At 50.8% G+C, this 15,677-nt stretch overlaps 1 protein-coding gene across 7 annotated transcripts in view; it reads right to left on the reverse strand.

Moving 5' to 3' along the window:
* Positions 1-15,677, reverse strand: part of Mical2 (microtubule associated monooxygenase, calponin and LIM domain containing 2) — a 112,988-nt gene that overhangs the window by 73,111 nt on the left and 24,200 nt on the right. For all 7 annotated transcript variants that reach the window (XR_004517422.1, XM_033764138.1, XM_019206218.2 and 4 more), the window contains exon 3: positions 6,455-6,793. Coding sequence is in view for 6 of the 7 variants with exons in the window: in XM_033764138.1 (XP_033620029.1) it covers positions 6,455-6,718 (264 nt within the window). In the remaining variant the exon portion in view is untranslated. The remainder of the gene's footprint in view (positions 1-6,454; positions 6,794-15,677) is intronic.

Here is a 15,677-nt window from a genome sequence, read left to right on the forward strand (position 1 = left end):
CGTAGATATTTCCCATGAAAGCCTGATACTCCCAGTTACTTGGGGAGGCTGAGGCAGGAGGATTAACTGAGCCCAAGGGTTCTAGACTAGCATGACATAAGAAAGAGCGGTGGGCACATGGACACATACATGTTACACCCATGTAAAGACTTTCAAGAAGACATTATTGCTACAGGGGAGAGGAATGTGAGGAATGGGGACAGAACCTCCCCATCATTCTATATTTTCCTACTTTACATATTCTTATCTTGAGCACACATTTATTTTTTTAATTAAGGAGCCCTTTTCTCCAAAAGACAAAAATAAATAAATAAATAAAACATAGCCAGGTGTGGTGATGCGCACCTGTGATTCCACTACTCTGGAAGGTTAAGGCAGGAGGATCACAAGTTTGAGCCCAATGATTTATCCAGACCCTATCTCAAAATAAAAACTTAAAAAAAATACACAAACATACCTGTCCATCAGTAACCATGGGGACCAATCCCAGGACTCCTTCAGCCCCCAGCAAAGAGACACCAAACTCCCCAAGTGCTCAGGTTCCTGATGAAAATGGTGCAGTGTTTGCATTCAACACTTTCCCCCATACACATTATACATCCATGGATGAGCTGTAAGACCTTACGCAACGCAAATGCTATGTAAGTGGTCATTAGGCTGTATTGTGCAGGGAATGATTACAAGGGAAAACTCTACATTTTCAAGACAGACACACAAAAAAATTTGCAAGTATTTTCCATCTGTGGCTGGTTGCATCCATGAATGCAAATCCTGTGGATTCCGAGAGCTGACTGTACGTTCATGAAATGAACCACAGCAGACTTGGATTAACTATTTTCTAGGAAGAAGATGGCCAGAAGAGAGCTTTGCTTCTTGGGCGGATAAGTCAGTGACCATATTGTTACTGACCAAGCTCTTGTGCAGCATCCAGTGACACTGGTGCACACCCACACACTCCCCTGGAGCTGGAGTGACCAGTGACTCCTCATATCCGGGCTGGGAGCCTGTGTAATGCAGCAGCACTGGCTAACTACTGTCAGGACAGGCCCAGAGCTCATCTCCTACTTCCACAGCTTGGAGACCAACTGCTGCTTTATCAGCTGTGCCCACAACTGTCCATATTAGGCGAAGAGGTATTGACCTGCCTGGGCCACCACAGGCTCTGTGGTGACTTCAGAGGTTGGGAATGTCAGATAGGCTAATCCAGCCACAAGATAGCAGCCTTCTGCTCCCAGCTGCACCCTTGCACCCTAACTCCCGCTTGCTGACCTCTCTGTGTCCCCACTGTGCTCTGCTAAGGCAGTTCAAGGGCCACACAACACACTGGGCCATGAGCATCTGTGGGGACCTAGGCGCCATGCTGGGGTGTCCTGCAGAGCCAAGAGGGGCCAGAGTCATATTCAGGGGCAAAGGTGTGGCGAACTCTGCTGCGTGCTCACAAAATGCAGGCATGCCCTTCCAGAAAGACTGCCCAAGTGTCTCCTCCTCCCGTCACCAGCCCCTTTCCTGCAGGTGACAAGGTCCATGACTCACTTCCTGCAGCCGTGTTTTTATGGCAGTGATGCACACATGCCTCCTGGTGTGTAATGGTCACCTGCGACTGCTGAGCGATCCCGGGGAGGGTGGCAGAAAGAACCCTGAGCTGCACTGGGGATGTGTCCACCCCTGAGCTCCTTATCAAAGGCTCTCAGGTCTCTGCACAGGAGCCTCTGCACAGCCAGGCCCCGAGAGACCTTTGTCCCTGGTCTCTTCACATCCATTCTTTCTGCTGCCCGTTTCTCATGCTCTCCCATGTCCTCACAGCCCTTCCTCATTGCACAAGCAATGCTCTCTTCTTAGAATGTATCTCTCTGGCTGTGTTCCCTCAGCTCTATAACGCAAACTTCTGCTCACCTGTTGTTACGGTTTACATCTAGAAGTCTCCCCAAAGCCTGACACACTCATAGGCGGGGAACTGGGAGGAGATTGGTCCATGGAGGCATGATATTCATCAGTGGACTCATCCAACGATGAGTTTATAGCTAATGTGATGTTGGGAGGTGAAGTGTGGTTGGAGGAGGTGGGTCATTAGGGGCGTGGCTACCCCCTCTTCCTCCCTTGATCTCTTTCCACTTCCTGCTGCCATGCCATGTGCTGTTTCTCCTCTATGATGTCCCTCTGCCATGCCACCCTGCTTTGGAGCCAGTGACTATGGACTGAAACCTCTACAAACTGTAAGCCAGAATAAACCTTTCCTCTTTTAACTTGTGGGTGTTGGGTATTGTGTCCCAGCAATGAGGAAGTAACTAAGACAAGTCCCACAAAGCATTCTCAGGCCCCATGAGCAGCAGAGACAGACACTTGTTTTGTATACTTCTCTAAGCCAGTGCACACAGCTCTCTTGTAGTACTTAGGATATTAATGATAATAATGGTTAAATGCTTACTAATTCCTTATTACCTAGTAGGCAATAGTATAGGCACTTTACAAATATTGCCTTATCTAAGCCTTACCATAAATCTAGGAGATAGGCACAATTATTTCCCTCATTTTGTAGAGAATGCTACAGAGATATGAACTAACTTGCCCAAGGCCACAGAGCGCTCAAGAGGCTAAAAGATACCTAGATAAGTATGTGTGCCTAGCACATAGCTCCTGCTCAATAACTATTCATTTCATGAATTATTTAGTAAGTGAGCAAATATAGGAACAATGACACTTCTGACTCCATTACACAAAGCTCAAGTGAGATTCACTTCTTTTTCATCTTTCAGACCATTTTTCCTGGTTAAGGCAGAAGGCATGAAAAACTCCTGTGGGTGGACGAATGAATGAAGGAATGTAAAAGCAAAACAAGAAAGAACTCAAATCCCAGAGGGGCCCCTCCCAACTCCAGCTAAAGACTTCAGCTTCCCAGCCCCTGTTTATCACCTGTTGAATGCAGAGATGGCACTCAACATTCTCTTTGGTTCAGCTGAGCCTTACGCACTTATATAGGAAATGACCAGCGTCCACGGCAAGTCCCACACCAGTTTACGCACTGTGGGCCTCCTGGTTATGTTCCCTGGTAACACCACCCAATTGGCTAAGCCTCTATCAGTCCTGAGAGAGGTAATCTGGCTTGGTCCTTGCTTCACCCCATTCTTATCCAAAGTCACACCCAGGGAAAGAATTATCCAGTACCTGACGAAACCCTCATTAAAGAATAATCGATAATAAACCATGATATCCAGTTAGCTTGTGCAACTGGCACTGGGACCACTGCTCCCAAGACCATCTGGGTCATTCTCCTTGTCTCCGGACACCAACATCAGAGACCCTGGTCCCCATCTCCCACCACCAGCAGCACATGCACATGTGTGCACACACACACTCTCCCTGATGGCACAAATACAGCAGCAAAGCGCTCAGCACACAGCCGGGCCGGCTTAGTGCTTGTGGGCTGCCCAAGCCCAAACCCACTCCAGACATGGCCATGTCTATGTAAGGGTCCGGGTCTGGGTGAACTGCATTTATCCCAACCCTACCTTGGCTAATCGGGAGCCTGGCATTGTGCCTGGCACCCGACGCACCTGCATTACCTGGCTTAGCGTGAGCCGCCACATGAATGCCAAGGCCCAGTATTTCTTGTTCGGCTGATACTAAGTGTAAACCATTATACCAAAGGAAATGCAAATGTGATGTGTAAGCCACAGTGCCTGTTCACGTGTCAGGAGGGCAGGTCCCCTCTGCTGTGGTTTTGCCTCACTCACGACGGAGAAGCCTGAGCACTGCTCTTGTAGTGCTGGCCATTAGCCACCCACAGAGGAATCCAACATGGGGCCATAACCACAACAAAAGCAAAGGTCACTGTGGAGAACACCTGTTTGTCCTGCACACCCACGTCCTTGGGGACCTGCTCTCTATTCAGGTCAGCCGTGCGGTACCTTGAAAGAGCTGCCAAGCACAACAGGCAGTGGCCTTGGCTTTGGCCTGCATTTCCTAGGGCAGACTCATCAGAAGCCCTCCCTGAGATTGTTTCAGAACTGTGTTGAAACAAAGGTTTTCACCTTGTGGATTGTGGAGCTATAAAGAGATGAACCAGACACTACCAACTTGGACGGAAATCATATGCAGATGGAAAGAACAGAGCAGATCATCCAAGGCATGGCTGGAAGGAGAAAGGACCAGAGCCTGAACACCTGCACCTGCAGCTGCCATGGGTTCATGATCCCCTGTTCTGTTGGTTACTTGGAGCTGGCATTCCACAATTTGCAGTTCAGGGACCTCACACAGTCACAGTCCATGCTCAGCATGCATTTTCCAGTGCATCTTCCCCTCCTCACTGGGGAGAGATGGGCTATCGTGCATTTGAAATGTCCTGTTCCTCTAAGAAAGGCATACAAGTTTGTGGTAAGAAAACTCTAACTAACGATCTTTTCTTTCCCTTTGTACCTTGGGTGCCAACAGTGATCTGCCAACCATGAAATGTGAGGGCTCTGTTATTTCACACCATCAAAGCGTGTAGAATAGGGGCTGGCCAGACGAGCCAGGCAACCACACAGCTAGTGAATGTGTGTGCGTGAGTGTGTGTATGTGTGTGTGTGTGACAGAGAGAGGGGTGGGGTGGGGTGGGGGGCATTGGGAATGAAACCAGGGGTACACTACACTGAACTACATCCCTATCCCTTTTCTATTGTGATACACAGTCTGGCTGGGTTGCCTAGGCTGCCTTCAAGTCTGATCCTCCTGACTCAGCCCCCCAGAGTACTGGGATTACAGGTATATGCTACCATGCTTAGCCCCTCTGGTGATCTCTGAAAGAAGGTTATTTTCACGGTGGCCAGACTTCATTCGACTTCAATTCATACTTCTGATGGTGAAGAAGTTTCACCTTTAGATCACCAAGAATGACCTACACCCACAAAGTGGGCTGATGATATATCATAATAAAACAGGAATTCTGAAAACCCCCTATGAAAGCGCATCATGGGCCACCTAAATTCTTTGATGAGACTGTATGTATGCATTGGGCTATACGTGGGACTGCTTTTAAAAGAAAGCCACCATGTACAATTACTGAGAAGGATAACTCTGAAAGCTCAATATGCCCCCTCCTCTAACTGAAGAACTAGGATCCATGAAGTTACAACTAGGGAGGGAGGCACTTCTCTGCCCACTTCTCCCCCTTTTCCTTTCTACCCCCATGTCCTCTCCCCATAGCTGGAGCAGGGAAGGCTATGGGCAGGGCCTGCCTGGACAGCTCTGCAGTTGGATGGCCGGGCTGGTCTACTCCAGCCCTCTGAAGTACTCTTCCATGCCCTGGGCTCCAGGGAACTTGGCAGCTGTCTCCGTAGGGCAGTGGAAAGCAGCCGTCTCCCACGGTAGACTCTGCAGCTCCTCCTGACCAAAACAAAAACACAACAGGCCCCATTGCCATGGAGAGTTCAAGCCTCTTTGTCCCGGGATTGGCATGGACTGGAATTCCAAGGGTTCCGGCTGAGTTACCTCCTGAGAGGTCTAAATACAGGACGTTCGGTCTTAACCTAAACATGCTGCCTGGCCCCATGCCCAGGGCTGACAGCCCCCCAGAGCCAGCAGGCACGTCTCGACTTCTTGCTGTGGGTTGGCGGTAAGCATGGCAGAGATGTCAGGGTGGGACGCTCTGTGTCACTGTCAGCCCCATGGGCATGGGAGCTGCCTCAGGCCAAGCAAGGGGTGGGTTAACCATGGTGTGATCTTACACAGAGCAGTCCATCTGGGAAGGGGGTGGTGAGGTAGGGAACTCAAGTGCCCAGAGGAAGACAAAGGAAAAGGAGGTCAGGACCAAGAGCCTACTTCTTAGTTAACTGATTAAAAACCAGGGGATCATTCTAAACTACTTGCTTGTAGAGAGACACAACTCTCCACTTACGCCTGTCTTGGGACGTAGGGCCCAAACCCCAGAACCAAACAGACCAAGATTGCCTTCCAGTTGTGTGACCTTAGAGAAATAACTGACTTCTCAGTGTCCGTATCTCTAAACTGACACTCGGGACTACTGCAGTTGTTCAATAAGATCTTAGACATAATGTGACCAGCACATAAAAGCTGCTCAATAAACAGAAGTAGAATGAGTTCAAGTTTTTGCCCCACCCCCTCAGCGTTGCCTTTGGTTTTCCTCCCTGGGAGGGGACACAAGAGGGGGGCTGCAACCTCCACACTAAGATGGAAACCTTCAGCCAGGGTGAGCTGAGTGTGTGGACACAAAGGAAGTCTTCAGATGAGCAGAACTGTACAACATTCACATCCACATCTATTGTTTTCTGGTACCAGGGATCGAACTCAGGTCCTTGAACTTGCCAGGCAGGCAGCAGCACCACTGAGCTAACTCCCTGGCCCTTTACCCACATCTATTAAGAGCCTTAAAAGAGCCCACTGGCAACAGACCCGAGTCCCAAGTGTCATCCCACTGCTCCCAGGCGCGGCTGAGGATGTCTCTGAGGGGTTCCCTCACCTTGGTGTTCACACACGCCTTCCCTCGCTTGTACTCTTTGTGGGAGCCACGCTTGTCCAGTTTGTACCACAGGGCTTTGGCCTTCCAGGTGGTCACCTTGGACTTGAGCTTGGAGTAGAAGTTCCTGTGGTCCAGGGGGTCGAGGTCCAGGTGGCGTGTGAGGATGTTGAAGGCCTGGAGGGTGCCTTTGCACGTCGAAGCCTGGACAAAGTTCTCAAACACCTGCCCCGCCTGGGCCTGCTTCTCATCCTCATTCTCACCCATGGCTGAGCAGGCTTGTGCAGCGGGGGCGTGGAGACGATGGAGAAGGTCACCATGAATCACGGGGACACGTCACACCTGCAATGGACGTGGAAAAGGTAAGCTCGGCGGGCACCAGGGCAGGGTGGGGAAGAGGGACAATTACAGGAAATTCCTTTAAGACACTGAAGTGCTAATCCTGATTCTCAACACTAAACCATTGCCATCTTTGGAAGATATGCAATTCCATCTGCCCTTGCTGCCAATCCCCACCCCCCCAGCACCCACTCCTCACTCTGGCCCAAAAGAACCACAGATCACACAAAGCTACGTGTGCCCTGGCTGTCAATAGTGCCTGCTCAGTCTTGCTATAAGCCCGATGGCTCTGGAAATAATGACAAGTAGAAGAAAAAAGCCAGAAAAAGACTTGCGACTCAGCTCCATTGAAAACCTACTATTCTCAGTGCTACAAGCTGACTGACCGATACACATGACCCTTCATGCACGGACAGAGGCTCAAAGCACGTTCCACTCTGGGTTTTGCAACCATCCCACCTTGTCCTTAGACATGACATTTCAAAGCCTTGCCTCACTGTCACCCCAGGGCAGGTGTTTCCCCTACACAGGTGACAAAGGCAACTCCCCAAAACTTCTCTCTGCTTCTGGGCTCTGCAAGAAGCACACATCTCCCTCAGTCAGAGGGTTGGAGGACAGAGGCACATGGGCACGGACAAAAGGAGTCAGTGCTTTGTGAGCAGGCCAGGCACCATCTGGAACAAGACTCGGCTGATGGAAGGGAAGATGTGATGGGTGTACAGTCACATAATGAAAATAGCTCGCCGGGGTTTTGGCCTCAGACCTCTCTCTGCACCACTCTAACCTCAGACATTTCTGAGGAAAGTCATTTAGGTTTCAAAGGAACAAAAATAAAGTAGAACTGATTTTCCAAGCACTAGCTATTTTTCCAGAATCCAAAGCTGGCGGGGGAGGGCTGAAGCTGGCCCAGCTGTGGGGGGGACTGAGGGGTCTGTACACGGGGTGGGGGGTTACTCAGCAGATGGAGCTCTCCACAGGGCCGGGCAAGAGGAGGGCTGCGAGTACACAGAGCACACAGAGCACACAGCCCTTGAGGTTAGTGTCACGCTCCCTAAATGAGGACAGCTATCTAGGGCATGTTTGGATAGGAGGCTGGTTTTACAATACTAAAAGCAGAGAATGGTGTTTATTTTAGTCTCTAATCTCTCATTCATTCGTTTGGCAACAATTACCGGTGCCCCAGCAAGTGTCAGGCCTTGTGCTAGGTCCTGGGGATACAGAAATGGGCAACAGAGGTCATCAAGGCAGGGGGACAGTAGAGAGGATTGCAAGCCAGCAGGTGAGTGCTCAAAGACTGTGAACAGAGTAGGGAGCCCAGAGCAGTGGGTACCCATAGAGCCTCAAGGAATCCACTGAGGGGGAAATGCCAAGAAAGCTCCAGTTCAGGAAGGAGAAAGATTTCACTAGAAGACTGGAGAGTAGACATTTCAGGCCAAGGAGACACCAGACAGAGGCCAGAGTCTGGAAGAGCCCAGAGTGGCAGTACTTCAAGGTGTCAGCAGTTCAGGACTCGCAAGAAGGTGTGTCACAGATGCACAGGTACCAAGGTGGACTGTGGCGTGTGCTCCCTGAGCCAGCAGGCACTGACAGCTGAGATGGGATGCTGCCCTCCCTTCTGCCTCCCCCAAGAGCTTCCAGCAGAGTGCTGGGCTGGAGGCTGAGTACCACATACCCTTTGCTCCAGGCCTCACCAGTTCACACACCTGAGTCAGGCCCAGGTCCTCCAGCAGGCCCTACCTGGCTATCTGGTCCATGCCACTCAGCAAGTTCCACAGGCTGGGAGGGCCGGCTCTGGCTGGCCCAGTTGAGACACAGACTCCTTCCCAGATGCTCTCTCGGCTCCTTTAATGCCCACGATGCTCACTTTGGCATCCCTCCCATAAACACTACCGCCTTCAGCGTCTCAACTTTCCCCATGTGCTGCACGTGCCACCCAGAGAGCACAAAGGGATGGCAGGACTCATCCGCTCCTCCACGCCAAGGAGCTTTCGGCAGATCACTAAAGCTTATCTATCTTTGGCGCCAGCTCAGGCCCAGCATGAAGAGCAGAGGCAGAGGCAGAAACTGGCGGATGCATGCACGCTGCCTGCTGTGCTGTGTGCAGACTTTTCCGAGTGTGGGCAGATTGAACCTCACCACCCATGCAGTGCACCCAAGCCGCTCTACTGCCAGGCCTCAGGTTCTTCCTGTATGAGCAGCAGATGATAATGACCTGTGTGAGGAGAAAGAAAGAAACATGGCTGCTGGTGGAGCCTGACCTGCTGATGGACTGCATCCATCCCCCCGGCAGACTGCATCTGGAGGGTGCACCAGATTGCAAACAAAAAGCTTTGCAAATCAACTCTCCAAGCTGCCAACTCCTCCTCATCTTAAGATTGTACACCAACTTTAAAGGCATCAAGCCAGATCTGACTCCCAGACGATTTACAGACTGGAAGAACTCGCTTCCTTTTCTCCAAAGGAAAATGGACAACTTCATCTTAGGGCTCCTGCCCAGAAAGAGCCAAGGAGCTGAGGTGGGCGTGGGAGCTTCAGGAACCACTCTTATCTAGGGCGAGATAAAGGAGGTGGAGGGAGATGGCGGGCGGGCCGAGATAAGTGCAGCCTTGGACATGCACCCCCGCAGCCTGTGCCAGGCTCAGACCTGCCTCCCTGGATCCGAACGGCTGGGTCTCAATGCTCACCTTACCAGTGTAAGTCAAACACGAGGCTAACACCCATGCTGGGGAGCTTTCCTTGTGGAAAAACATCAGAATACTTAGGTGAATCTGGGTGTGCATCTGGTCACAAGCACTTGCTGGCTGTGTGACTCTAGGAACGTCAACTCTTCTGCCTTAGCCTCTGTTTTCTCCTCTGTAAAATGGGGACCATACTACTCTCTCTCTAGGGTGATATGCAATAAAGAGATCAGATATATGATGTACTTAACACACGGCAGCTACGTGGTAACTAGCACTGCATTGCTCTTCTTCAAATGGCCCAAATATCATCAAGCCAAAAGGAAGGGGAAAAAAGAGCATAATTCATGAGCTTCCCAGGTCAAGGAATGATATACATTTCAAAACTAGAGGACAAAGCTTGTGATTCAGAAAACCAGGGTTCAAACTCACTTCTGGGTTTTAAGTCCCTGTATGTCAAGTGGGGAACATCACTCAGCATAGTCTCAGCCGTGAACGGAGACACATGGGAAGAGGCAGTGTCGGCCGTGAACTGGAAAGGGCTGACGTGGCCCAGGATTCCTTCCGTGAGTCTGAGCTTTAAATCTTTGCTTCCGGGGAACTGGTGTGTGCGCCCTTGCTGGGCACCCCAAAAAAGGAAGCCCAGATTAACTCAGAGGATCCCAAGTGGCTGGCTCTTGGGAAGTTTCACCCCGTAAACTACCACCCAGCTGCTGCCTTTTTGGAATTGGATAGAGAAATGGAACCAACTAGCCAGAAATATGAAAGGTTCTGCATTTTGGGGGGGTTAAATCCCCCCCAAAAAACCCCCCAAAAACAAGATGTGATGCTGTAGCTTCCAAGAATAGCCTCGAAGCAGTCTGGCTTACCAGAGTCCCTCATTTGTGGCTTTTCCCCTGCCTATGTGACTTCATGAATCACAAAGCAATTCCTTTCCCCTGTCTCTGGCCACTACACTTAACACTTGGGGTCTCAAATTGCAGATGACAGCACTGGTGATGGGCTCAGCAGGTAGCGTCTGGGAGACAAGTCCAAGGTTTGCACAGAGTCCCTGAGCCCTTCTCAAAATGAGAGCCAGGTCTCCTGGCCCCAGTTTCCCCTATACATGCACATTCAGGATTCATATTCTTTCTGCCTTCCTTGAGTGTCACCACCTGCCAAATGGCAGCAGTGTGACCAGGCCTTGGGGAAAAGGCAGAATTCCAAAAAAACTCAAGAGGGTCCAGGGAGGGACACTGGGCAGAACCTTCCCACAAAGCAGTTTGACCCAAAAGAAAAGCTCAGGTTCTCAAGCCCATGCTCAAGGCCCACAGACAAGATTTCAAAGTGCAGTGCAGCCTAGGAACCAAACCCTCTTGCCATCAACACTGTCAGGCTGCCCTACTGAAACCTAACAACTGCAGGGCTGACGCCAGGACCGAGAGCTCCACCTCTGAGCCTAACACAAGGAAGACACTGACGGCTACTGGTTCCAATACTGAGATGAGGCGGAGCCAGCCAGGGCCCCAGCCACAGGAAGTGCCTCTAGTTCTTGCTGCATCTCTGCAGAGAGCAGCTCGGGCAGGAACACCTGGTGCCCAGGTGGGGCCACAGACCCCTTCTTCCCACCTGGCTTTCCATCTACCAGCACACTCAGCAGCCAACTCGAACCAAAAGAAGCAACTCAGGATTGCGAAGTGACGGAAAGGACCACATTGCCCTCCTGTGAGCTCCTTCCGGCCAGGGGTACCCAGCTCGGTCACCTCCACAAGGGAGAGTGCATGGCTTCCTGGGCCCACCTGCTCCATCCTGACTCCCTCCATCTGGAGGAGAGTTCAGGAAGTCTTCTCACTCATTCCCCAGAGAGAGGAGTTCTGTCCCCAAAGCCTCTCTACTTCCAGGCTCAGCCTTGAGATCACCCTAGGAGGCGGAAGCCCTCTCCACACTGGCTGCCTGACATGTGTGGAATGTACACGTGCTGCACCCCCGCCAGGAAGGCTGTGCATGCATTCACTAGGGGAGTCCTAACAAGGTCACAGCTGCAACAAGGGCCTGGACAGCCTCTGTCACCCCCAGCACGAGCAAGGAGCACTGGCAGAGACCCCAAGTCCACCATGGGCCATGGTTTTCTCTGTTGTCTTCTCCATTAGGAGCCCAGGTTCATTTGGCTCCCACCCTTCAGGCCCTAGGCCCCCTCAGTGGAGAGTGGGCCCCACTGGTCCAGCTTGGAGGCCTCACACATTCCACTTCTTTGGCCCTGCTCAGCCCCTCTTGGAGCCACAGTGACAGGCCCTGGGACAACCCAAAGAGTCAGCCCGCACCCTCCACTGTCTCAAAGATGCATGCACTTAAACGTTCTCCTCCAGGATTCCTACCATGCTCCATATATCTGCCTGGGCAGCCCAGCCTCTCCTCGGGACCCTCTAGGACAGTGGTAGAAAACCTATGGCACTTGTGCCACAGCAGGCTGATTATATCACTGAAGGCTCTGTTACTGTATTTTTCTTTTAATATATGTTTTTCTTCCCTACACTAAAACCTCAGTATTCAGGTTTATTTACAGTGCGGCACTTAGTGATAAAAAAGTGGTTTTGGGGTTGTAGTCTGGGCACTGGGTCTCCGTGAGAAACAAATAACTCTGGCCAGGCACAGGAAGCCCTCACCGCCCACTGCCCTCGAGAGGACCGGGACACGGCTCAGGGGTCCCGGTGTTTCAGATGCACCATGCCAGCCCTCTACTGTAAGGGCCTCAATGAACCAAGCCTGTCTGATAGGCAGAGACCTGGGGGTAAGCGGCCGCCTCCACCTCACACGGGTCGTGAGCGGACACGCTGTGAAATGAGCCCAGCTCCATCTCACTTGCAAATCCACACTCTCAGCAGTGGTCCGTGTGAGCCACGTCACGGAAGCAACATGGCCTGCCTTTTTTCAAGCTGCTGTGTAAATTATATTGGTTAGGTTCTGCAGTCTCTGAAGACCCGGCCTTGGTGAGACTGTAAGTGTCAAACACAGGACGTGGCTTCACAAGTTATGGTGCAACCCAACAATAAAGGATCGGGCAGTTGTTTCTGCTGGATTCCCCCGTTCTCCAAGTTTTCCACCAGGAGCATGCACGACTTTCCCAGCACTCCACGTCCCTCCCTGACACTGCTCGCTATACAGGAGGCCCCATGGATCTCGTCCTCTGCAGGTCCTGACCTCTAGGCCTGCCTGGCCCTGCAGCAGTAGCAGTGCTATTTTCTCCAGAAAAGAAAGGACCCACCCTGATGAGAAGGGAAGCCCTGATGTTGTGCTAGTGAACTGGCTCAAATCCTAACAGGTCAGGACCAAGGTCCCTCCAGGTGGCTCTGCTCTGCAGGCCACAGGGACCTTAAGTTCATATGTGACCCCATTCCAAGGAGCTGTGTTCCCCCACAGCAGTGTAGCACAGGGATGATGGCACTCGAGTGTCAGCTGTCCCTGCAGTGAATCCCCTTCTCATGGAAACCGGTGGACCTGGCTGACAAAATAACATACACCTTGCTACACTCAGAACCTACCAAATGACAAAAACTTGGCAGACTGTTCTGCATGTGTCCTGAGTTACCTCAGCCACACACTGGGTGCCCAGGAAGACTGTGAACTCAAAATCCCAGTGTTCAGGAGGTGGCCTGTCTCAACACGGAGAGCAGGAGGTGCCCAGAGTCCACAAGCTCGGAGACGGAAAGTGGCGTGGTGTTGCCGGGCTGGGGAGAGGGGATGGGAGTCGGTGTTTGGTGGGTGCTGAGCTTCAGTGTGGGGTGACAAAAATAAAAACGTGTGGATGGACGGCGGCGGCTGCAAAGCATCACAAATGTGCTTCCTGCTGCTAAACTGTACCCTTTGAGTTAAAATGGTTAATCTCATGCTCTGTGTATTTTACCACAAGGACAACAATAAAATGCATACAGAATAAAACCACCATGATGCCCCTCTAACAGTGTGAGCTGCTCAAGACCAGAGTACAGAATGCGTGGCCTCATCAACAATGAATCGAAATAATGTGGAATTCAAGTGTAATAAGCCAAATAAATCATTATGTTAATGGAAAAATGTGTTGGTTAAGTGAAATCATTTTTAACTTTTTTTTTCTAAAAACACATCTGGGTTTCTGTCCTTCCCTAAGTGTAAATAAGGATTAAAATGTATAATTGATATTGTGTAATAGGAAGAAAAGGTCTAAAAGAGTAGAGGAAGTGGGAGGGGTAGGGGAAAGGAAAAAAGGTAAAAAGGAAAAACATGGAAAGAATATCTTTGTAAACAGGGAAGGTAGAGGGGCTGAGAGGAGGGCTGGGGAAATGGGGAAAAAATAAGAACCTAATAAGTCACGTAAAGGTACAAGATCCCCATGAGGAATGTAACTGTGTTGTATACCTAATATGTACCCATAAATTTAATAAAGATTTAAAAAATTGCATCTGAGTGCAGGAAAACTCCCAAAGCTCGGCTCTGTCAAGATCCCAGTGTTTATTCCTCATCCTGCCTTCCCTAGGATCTCACCACTGACCCATTCTCCCTGCACCTGGCACCCGTGAAATCTCCTCCAAAACCCCAGGGAAGTGTGGGTCCCAGCACCTTGGTCTTGGTCCCCAGGGCCTACCGTACATTGGGGAGAATGCTGCCCCACCCTCGGGTTCCAGTGGTCTCTCTACAGTGCTCTGCCGACTGCAGCATCCCCCCCACCCCACCCCGACGCAGGGAGCCTTCTTCCCTGTGGTGAGCAGACTCCTTGGAGCTCCTTGAAGACACGTCCACATCAGGCCGGGTTGCTGGATATGCTATTGGCTTGAATGAGTGCCAGCAGCGGCTGTGGAATCAGATATGTTTTTGCCCCTCAAGTCAGGGCCCAGCATAGTTTTCACTGACTACCATCAACTTTATGGTCAGTCTCCACAAATCCTTCTGACTCCCTAGGAGAGTCTACTGTTGGGTGAGGAAGCTTTCCCACTTGTGAAAAGTGTCAGCTCCATCACGCACCGGATACTCCGTTGTGCACATGGGCACGAGCACATCTCCACACAGTAACTCCTAGTCCTCCTCCCAGGCTCCTCTCCTCTAGAAGCAGCTTCCCTCCCTACACCCCACCATCTCCCCCAGTGGGATGGAGTTCTCCCACAGTGTTCCTACCCCACCCTGAACTGACCTCCACTACGGTCGGTTATGCTAGGCTGAAATGAGTATTCCACTTCCCTGCTCTACTTCGTATGGAACAAGGCCCTTTCTATAGAGTACAGAATAAAGAGTGAGTGAGTGATGGGTGGGAACAGTCACTGCTGGCCTTTAATGAGCTTCTATGAAGTCTCAAGCAATGTGTTAAAAGCTTTATATGTAGTGAAGTCATTAATCGCTATAACAAACCAAGGCATTGTTAGATACTAGCATCATCCCCATTTTTCAACGAATTAGAAAAGCCAGCAACTTGTCCAAGGTCAGAGGGCCAGAATTGGCCAATCTGCGTGGCAGCTGGAATTTAGAGGCACATCCTTAACATCATCGCCACCCTGGTCCCACAAAAAGTGGATGGAGCCTTGCACGCTAAATCGGGGGCATGACCTCTGGTGTAGACCTGTGATTCATGATGTTGTCCACCCTTCTTTCATCAGACTCCAAAATGCTGGGCTCTACAAGAGACAAGACCCCCTGGGCACTTCCTTATAGCTGTGAGAGCCCAGGTGACGGAGTTCTAGGTCATGGAACATGAACAGGAGGTATTTACGCCACTCGGAGGACTAACCATAAGATCCTCTGGGTTCATCTCTCGTCCAGAGAACAATGACCCAGGAAACCACACAGTGAGGACAGCAGAGCCCCACGGGAGGAAGGAGCCAGGTCCCCTGGGTACCCACTTGGAGGGAAACCAAGGCTAAATGTTTCAGTCTTTACACCGGTAGGAAATAAACATGTAGTGAGTGAAGATGCTGAGAACCAGGGGTTGGTTAGGTGGCAGCTATCACCCTAAAGAATACAGGAAGTGTTGGTGGCGGGTATGTGTACTGGCCAGCATCAGAAGGCACCTTCTCCGTAATCAGAAGTTTGTCACATAGGAATCAGCATTCTTCTTATAAAACCACAATTGTTGGCCAACTTCCAATAACAACTAGTCTCATCATTTTATGTCTTATATTCCATGAGGATTTCAATATCCTGGAAAAGTTGCTCGGTGCTCTGCCCACTGCTCTACACAGTGACTGCACACACACATCCTGACTTCA

The sequence above is a fragment of the Fukomys damarensis genome, unplaced genomic scaffold (genome assembly GCF_012274545.1).
Source record: "Fukomys damarensis isolate Sample0158 unplaced genomic scaffold, DMR_v1.0_HiC HiC_scaffold_16, whole genome shotgun sequence".
NCBI classification, from domain to species: Eukaryota; Metazoa; Chordata; class Mammalia; order Rodentia; family Bathyergidae; genus Fukomys; species Fukomys damarensis.